Raw genomic sequence first — 7,708 nt, 5'->3', positions numbered from 1 at the left:
CCTTTTCTGTAGGCTCTTTCTTCTGTCCGTATTGTAGAGGGCAGCTGGCCAGTCTGCTGGACTTTGGAATAAATGTCTCTGCACCCCGCATTCGATCTCTGTGCTGCTTTGCTGCTGTTCCCCTTCCGCGTGAACTGCTGCTCTCGCTGCTGAGGCCCGTCGGGCTCAGGGGAGCCAGAAACGTGGGTGCCCAGGGTCTGGCCGCCTGCCTCTGCCACCCCACCCCCAGCTGCGGGTCGGGGCCTGGCTCCCCGCACCTCGTCCCTTGTGTGCGGGGTTGGGGCAGGGGACGACGGCCCTCACACCAGTGACTCAGCCAGGACTCTGGTTGCTTTTGACCTTTTATTGTCTGACGGTGAAGCCTCCTCCCCCCTCCCCCGCCCGCCCTGTGGCCTCCACCCACGCCCGCATGCGCCACCCCCCCCATCAGTCCTTGAATCTCCGGGCCGCCTGCATCTTGCGGTAGTAGCTCTCCGCCTCCGCCTCGCCCGCGGTCTCGCGCTCGCCCAGCACCAGGCCGCCGGCCTTGCGCCTCAGCGTGGACTCGCGGCTGGCGGGGCCCAGCGCGCCATCGGCCGCGCCCAGCGGGGGCAGCCCCTCGCCGGTGGCCAGGTTCACCGTGGCCACCGCCCCGAAGCGCGGCTCCTCTTGGTCCACGTCACTGATGGACGAGCCGGGGGACACCCCTGGCGGCTTGGGCCCCACGCGGAAGCCGCGAGCCAGGTCCCCCAGCTCGTAGCCGCCCTCGCCCTCCACGCCCTTGGCTGCGCCGCCCGCCGCCTTCCACTCCCAGGGCCCGTTCCCCGCGGACAGGTGGACCACGGGGTGGTGGGGCGCATGCGCGTCGATGGTGACGATGCTGGCCGAGTCGCGGTCCGACGGCGAGCGGTACTGCGAGGAGTCGGAGCTGGCGCTGGAGGACGAGGCGGTCTCCGCCAGCTTGGGGCCGGGCCCGCCCGGCGCCCCTGGCGCCTTGGACATGGCGATCACCTGTAGCAGCCGCGGTGGGTTGGCCACGCGGGGCTGTGCGGAGGCTGCGGCCGCCGCCGCCCCACTCTTCTCCGCCATCATGAGCCACTTGGCCCGCACGGTCGCGCTGCTCTTGGGAGACAAGCCCGTGGCCGCCTGCGCCCCCTCCTCAGGGATGTGCACCAGCGGCTGCGGCCCGGAGCGCGGGGGTAGAATGACCCGGGGCCCGAGCCCCGGCCGGGCCTGGACGGTGGGGTAGAGTGAAGGTGGGGCTCGACCCCCTTCCTCGCCCTCCTCCTCTTCCTCCTCCTCCTCCTCTTCCTCCTCCTCCTCCTCCTCCTCTTCCTCCTCCTCCGCCATGGGCTCCGTCGCTGCCCGCAGGTGGCCAGGGCTGGCCTCGTCCGGCAGCCCGGCCAGGCCCCGGCCCTCCAGCGACTTCTGCTTCCACTCGCTGATGAGCTGCTTGGAGCGGGAGGCGTCGAGGGGCACGTGGATGGTCATGTGGCGGCGAGCAGGGTCATCGAGCGAGGGGGTGCTGACACGGGGCAGGGTGTGGCTGAACGTGACCATGTTCTCCTTGCCCATGGGGCTGCGTGGGGCCAGCAAGTCCACGTCCACACTGGCCCGCTTCAGGCTGCCCAGGGAGGTCTTCTCTCTGGCTACCGGCCGGGGCCCGCCTTCCAGCCGCCCGGGGGGGCCCAGCTCGTCCGTGCTCACGGACTTGTTCTGCTGGTACACGGAGTCGTGGCCCCGCTGGGTCAGTGCCCGCAGCGCGTCCTTGGCCGGGGCCAGCGCCGTCGGCTTCTCTGTAGTTGGGGCCTGAAAGTTGCCCACGGCGTGGCAGGCCTGGGGGTGAGGCGGGGGCTGAAGACCAGACTTCTCACCGGGCAACAAACCTGCCGAGGCGGTCTGAGGGGAGAAGGCTGGCCCTCGATGCAGATTCAGAGGGCGGAGTCCCACCCTTTCCCCAGGGCGCCAAATTCTGGTCAGGCCACTCGTGCTCTAAACACTCAGCAAGTCGCCCCTGAGACTCGGACTCCCGCATCCCAAGGAAGGAGACCCAGCAGAGTCCGCCCAGCGCAAGGCCAGTCCTACCCCCTCCCACCTCCTCGCTGGGGGTCCGCCTCACCCTGCTCACAGACTCCCCAATCCCACCATCCCTTGGGGACCGCCCCCCCACCTCGGACCTCCCTCTGGGGGCCGGCCTCGCCCTCGGACCGCCCCCCACCTCCAGCCTCCGCCCTCGGACCGCCCCAACCATCTCGGACCGCCCCCTGGGGGCCGGCGTCCGCCCTCGGGCCGCCCCCCACCTCCAGCCTCCGCCCTCGGACCGCCCCAACCATCTCGGACCGCCCCCTGGGGGCCGGCGTCCGCCCTCGGGCCGCCCCCCACCTCCAGCCTCCGCCCTCGGACCGCCCCAACCATCTCGGGCCGCCCCCTGGGGGCCGGCCTCCGCCCTCGGACCGCCCCCCCACCTCGGACCGCCCCTGGGGGCCGGCCTCCGCCCTCGGGCCGCCCCCCCACCTCGGACCGCCCCTGGGGGCCGGCCTCCGCCCTCGGGCCGCCCCCCCACCTCGGACCTCCCTCTGGGGGCCGGCCTCCGCCCTCGGACCCCGCCCCCAGCTCGGCGCTCCCCAGACGGGGTCGCCCTCCCCCGCCCCTCACCAGGTAGGCGGCGATGCCAGCCCCGATGAGGAAGCCCGCGTAGACGTCCACCGGGTGGCTGCGGTACTGCGTGATCTGCGTGAGGCCGCAGACGCCCGCCGCGATGGCGAAGGCGAACACCAGGATGGGCTTGAGCAGCTTCGTGGTGTCGGAGATGACCGAGTTGAAGTACATCTGGGGGCGGGGCGGGGCGGGGCGGGGCGGGTCAGAGCGCGGGCGGGGGCGGGCAGGGAGCGGGCCGGGGGCGGGCCGGGGGCGGGCCGGGACTCACCGACACGTAGACCGCCGCGAAGGCGGACAGCGTGGCGTGCTGCGACGGGAAGGTCTTCCTGGAAGAGGCGGCGGGTGAGCGCGGGCCGGGGCGCTCCGACCGCCCCCCGTCCCCCCCGCACGGCCGGGCCGGGCGGCTCACCGCGCAGACAGGATGGCGTGGGTGTCGTGGCCGACGCAGATGTCCTGCGTGATGTAGGGGTTGGCCTCGCACGACGTGCCCAGCAGCGTGTAGTTGGGCTTGCACACGGTCAGGAAGAAGGGCGCGTGGTAGCCCGTGGCCAGCTGGATGACGTCGGTCACCAGGGCGGTGGCGCACAGGCCGAACACGTGGACGCCTGCGGGGCAGCGCGGTCAGGCGCCGGGGCTGGGGACGGGGAGGGGGGGTCGGGGGGGGGGGCGACTCACCCACGAAGCGCACGGTGCGCCGCAGGAAGGAGTTGAAGCTGCAGCCCCCCGCGCTGATGCTGCCCTCGGCCCCGCCCGGGCCCCCGCCGCGGCCCCACAGCCGGGACTGCGCACAGTACAGCAGGCCCTCGCCGACCATGATCTGCCCGACAGCAAGGCGTTCAGCCGGGCTCGGGCCCCGGGGCGCCCGCAGGCCAGCCCAGGCCCCCGCCCCACCCCCCGCCCCGTGCCGGGCACTCACGGAGGCCGCAGGGGCGGCGAAGGCCAAGCTGAGGAGCATGAGCAGCGGGATGAGCTCCTCGTTGGTGCCCACGTAGGGCATGGAGAGCGCGCGGTCGTAGCACTGGAACCCCACCTTGGCCGGCTTGAAGAGGTCCGTCAGCTCCAGGAAGTAGAGGGACACGATGGACGACGCCACTATGGGGAGCTGGGGGCAGCAGCCAGGGTCACCCCACCCTTGCTCACCAAGCCGCCGCCCATCGCTCCCCATGCAGCCATCTGTCCCTGTGGTCCGTCCGGCGGGCTGTCAGCCATCCTCCACTCCCCCCCGCCGCTCGCAGCTACTGAGCTCAGATTTGAGCAGGACCTCCTGAAGGACACTGGCGCTCCCTTCTGGGCCCCGGGTCTCCAACCAGAGCACCCACAGGGGCCAGGCTGGGGCTGGCACTATGGGGACCGGGTACGCGGGCGCCAGGGGAAAGGGTGGCCTGGCTGCCCCAGGAAGTAGCGTTCTCCATTTCATGGATGGCGAAGCAGACGCAGGTGAAGCCCAGAGAGGCCTCCGAGTTCACTTCTGCCTTCGATGCCACTTTCACGGGGGTCCTGGCCCTCCGTCCAGCCCTGACTGGGGGTCTCCAGAGGAAAAAGCACCAAAGCTGGCCTTGTTAAGGAGTTGGCTCTTGTCCAAGGAGCACTTATTGAGTGCTCCCTGTGTGCAGGAATGAGGCCCAAGGCAGTTAAGCGACGGCCCCAGTCTTCTGCGGGGCTTGAATCCTGGTTCCACCATCCCCTTGCCTCGGCTCCCTCGGCTGAAAACGGGAATGCTAATCACCACTTCTCAGGGCTTCAGGACAGAACTGGATGAACTGAGTATACAGGAAGCGCCTACACAGAACCCAGCACATGCGGGGCGTTTAGTTATTCTCTCCTCCGCAACCATGAGCACCATCGGACTGGGGCGGCCATGGACAGTGGACAGGGTTTCCGGCAGGGCCTGGGAAGAGCGTCCATGGGTCTGTCCTGCTCTGCGGACATGGCTTTCCAAGCTCCCAGGCGGTGTGGCTGCGGCCGTGACACCTGCCTGGCTCTCGCTGGGGAACTCTGCCCCAGCCTCCTCCCCGCCACCAACACCTGCTGGCAAGGCCCGCTCCGGAGCCCACCACCCCCAGAGGGTCTCTGTGCACCCACTTCTTGCATCTGGAGACCTGGAGACCAAGGAGCATATAAGGCCCACAAAGCACGATGCCCCGCCGCCGGACGTGTGTGTGTGTGTGAACACACTCAGGGAAGAGTCACAATCGGAGAAAAGCAAATTTTGCGCAGACATGGGGCCTTGCGAGCACCCGACTCGTCAGCCTCCGAGGGCCACTAGCACGCAGTGCTGATGCCTGGTGGTAACGGGCACAGGCGCCCCATAAAACGGCCTGGCCTCCACGGTGGGGGGCCCTCTGGGGCCCGTCCCCAGGGGTGGGATCTGCAGAAAAACTCACGTGGGGCAGACCAAAGGGTTTTCCTCCCAGGAGCGTCTGGGACAAGCCCTGAATGTGCAGCCGCCCTGAGCTGCAAGGGGAGGACTCCCCGGGAAACAGCCACGAGCAGAAGCTTGTCTGAAAAGATGGGGGGGGGGGCGTCTGGGGGGCTCCATGGGTTGAGCCTCTGCCTTCCGCGCAGGTCCTGACCCCAGGGTCCTGGGATGGAGCCCCGCATCGCATCTCTGCTTGGCGGGGAGCCTGCTTCTCCCTCTCTCTCTGCCTGCCTCTCTGCCTGCTTGCGATCTCTGTCCGTGTGAAGTAAATAAATACAATCTTAAAAAAATAAAAAATAAAATAAATAAAAAGGTGGTGGGGAAGGGCTCAGATCTGATAGATTTGAGTGGGCGTGGAACTCTCTGGAAGGATGCAGGTGAGGAGGACCTGGGGGGGCGTGAGGAGAAACGGGGGCGGGGGGCAAGAGGACCGGAGTGGGGGGGTTTGGAGGATGGGGCGGGGGGAGGGGTGGTGAGGACGACTGCAGTGATCCAAGAAGATGGGGATTTGAACGCAAATTTGAAAAACAACCAGTTTCTGCTCCTTGTGGAGGGACCCAATGGCTTGGCCCTAAGCCACTGACTCTGTGACCCTGCGGGGGAGGGGTGTTGCCCAGGACCAGGGGTCCTGCCTGGACCCCTCCATGGGGGGGCTTCCCCCCTACCCACGCCCCGGGTGGATGCAGCGGGGGAGATATGGCCACAGGATGTGTCCCAGGCTGGACCAACCTCCCCTGTGCCGTCATCAGCACTGAGTATGTGCCACCTGACTGCATGGCAAGTCTATTCTCCTAAACACTCGTAAAGCCCTCGCCGTGTGTCAGGCCTGTTCCGCCCGAGGCTTGTGCGACGCCAACCTCCCGCATTAGCAGAGGAAGGCTGAGAACTCAGACCCCGAGGCCTCACAGCCCACCCGCGGGAGGAGGACCCTGCAGCCCAGCCACCGGGTGGCCCCGGGGCCTTGCTCAAGCCCTCCCTCCCCGCACTCCCGCCAGGTGAGCTACCGACCGGGACCCCAGAGTCTGCAGGTCCCACTCCTCAGCATTTACCCAGGCTGTTTCCTTAGCCCGGAACACGCGGCTGTGCCTCCCGAACTCCTACTCGGCCTGCACAGCCCGACTCCTCTGACCCGCCACACCCGGGCACCCTGGCTGTGCCCACCCCTGTCCTTGAGCCGCAGAGGCCCCCGAGGGCGTGTGGAACCGGGGCCTCCGCCCCGCCCCCACCGGTACGACGCCCCCCGCCCCCCTCACCTCCACGAAGTAGAAGCAAGGAAGAAGCGTCATGCTGTCCTTCGGGCTTTTATTCTTCTCCTTGGTCGCGATCATGGTGCCGCGGGCTCCACAGGCCGTGGCTGGAGGGGACAAAGGCGCGCTGGAGGAGGGGAAGCGCAGGCCGAGCCCTGGCTGGGGGGGACCCGGTGCCCAGCGCCTGCGGGGGAGGGGCGGGCCCAGATGCGCAAGAACCGCCCCGGGGAAACTGAGGCTGGGGGAGAGGGGTGCCCCTGCGTCCTCCCCCTCCCCGCCGCCGCGCAGTGCGGCGCTGCCAAACAATCCAGCTGCCGCGCCCCCCCCCCCGCCATGCACCGCAGATGGGGGGTGGGCAGGGGCCCAGTAGAGGGCGGGGCCGGCCGGATTTAGGAGCCCCCCCCCCCGCCGGCTGGGGCCCCTCTTGCTGCGTCAGGGCGGGGGACCCCGGGGTGGGGCAAGGAGGGTCCCGGCGGCCGGAAAAGGGGTGCGGCCCGGGCCCTCCGCCCGCAGGCCCCTCACCTGGCGCGCGGGCGCTCGGAGGGCGGAGCCGGCGGGCGCGCGGGGCGGGGGCTGCGGCGCGGCGAGCACAAAGCGCGGCCCCTCCCCCGCGGGGGCGGAGGGGCGCGGCGCGCGCGAGGGCTGGGAGCGGAGGGGGCCGCGCCCGGCCCGAGACCCCGCGCCCGCGACGGCCTACGTGCGGCGCGAGGGGCGGGGGCTCTTTGTCTCGGCGCGTCGGGGGCGCCGCGCGCGTCCGTCGCCGGGCTGGTTCCCCGGGCGCGCGCCGGGCCCCCGCTTCCTGCGTCTGGGGACCTCGGGGGTCTCTGGGGTCTCGGGTCCCCGTAGGGACGGACTAGGGCCGGGGTCGGCGCTCCCCTCCCCTGCCGGGCCCCTCGCGTCGGCCTCGGGAGCCCCCTGGACGCTGGGCGCGGGGCGGGGTGTCTGGGTCCCGGGGTCCCCGGCTCTCCGTGTGTCTCGCGGGGTCTCCGCCTGTCTCTGCCCGCCCCACGCCCGGTCTCTGCCCCCTCCCCGGGGCCCGCCGCTCGCCGGGGCGCGTTTCCATGGCGAGGGCCCCGGGCGCCGGCGCAGTCTGGAGACTAGAGAGGCCCGGGGAGCTTGTCCGGGTCCCTACCGTGCCCCCCAACCCCGCCTTCGCGCGCCCCCCGGGGTCTGCCCTTTGCTCTGCGGGTCTGCAGGCCCCTCGCCAGGCTCCCAGCGGGCCGAGGCGCACGGCACGACGCCCCCGGGATGCGGGGCGGCAGGTACGGGTCTCGCGATGAATGCGGGGTGCGCACCAAGGCGGCGCTTGGGGCTGGCGGGCGCTTCCCCCTTCCCACGCACACCGTGTGGGGTAGGGACTGGCTGACCCTTCATCTTGCGAATGGGGCACCCGAGGCCCCAGGGA

The 7,708-nt window shown here is 70.4% G+C and overlaps 1 protein-coding gene across 2 annotated transcripts; it reads right to left on the bottom strand.

Annotated features, from left to right (window-relative positions):
* Nucleotides 1–340: 340 nt before the first annotated feature.
* PLPPR3 (phospholipid phosphatase related 3) lies at nt 341–6,819 on the bottom strand. Of its 2 annotated transcripts, none has more exons than XM_045088160.1 (7): nt 6,310–6,819; nt 3,554–3,739; nt 3,313–3,454; nt 3,047–3,242; nt 2,906–2,963; nt 2,635–2,808; nt 341–1,878 (listed from the first exon to the last, which is right to left on the bottom strand). In XM_045088160.1, exons 1-7 carry the CDS (start codon nt 6,382–6,384, stop codon nt 427–429), a joined length of 2,283 nt encoding a protein of 760 aa, XP_044944095.1. In that variant the 5' UTR covers nt 6,385–6,819; the 3' UTR covers nt 341–426. The 2 variants fall into 2 exon arrangements, with proteins under 2 accessions (XP_044944095.1, XP_044944097.1); XM_045088162.1 differs by having other exon boundaries at nt 342–1,815.
* Between the last annotated feature and the right edge of the window lie 889 nt (nt 6,820–7,708).

This window comes from Mustela putorius, unplaced genomic scaffold (assembly GCF_011764305.1).
Source record: "Mustela putorius furo isolate JIRA1106 unplaced genomic scaffold, ASM1176430v1.1 tig00000095_pilon_pilon_pilon, whole genome shotgun sequence".
NCBI lineage: Eukaryota > Metazoa > Chordata > Mammalia > Carnivora > Mustelidae > Mustela > Mustela putorius.
The sequence above is the reverse complement of the archived record's forward strand: the minus strand, read 5'-3'. Positions and strand labels throughout refer to the sequence as shown.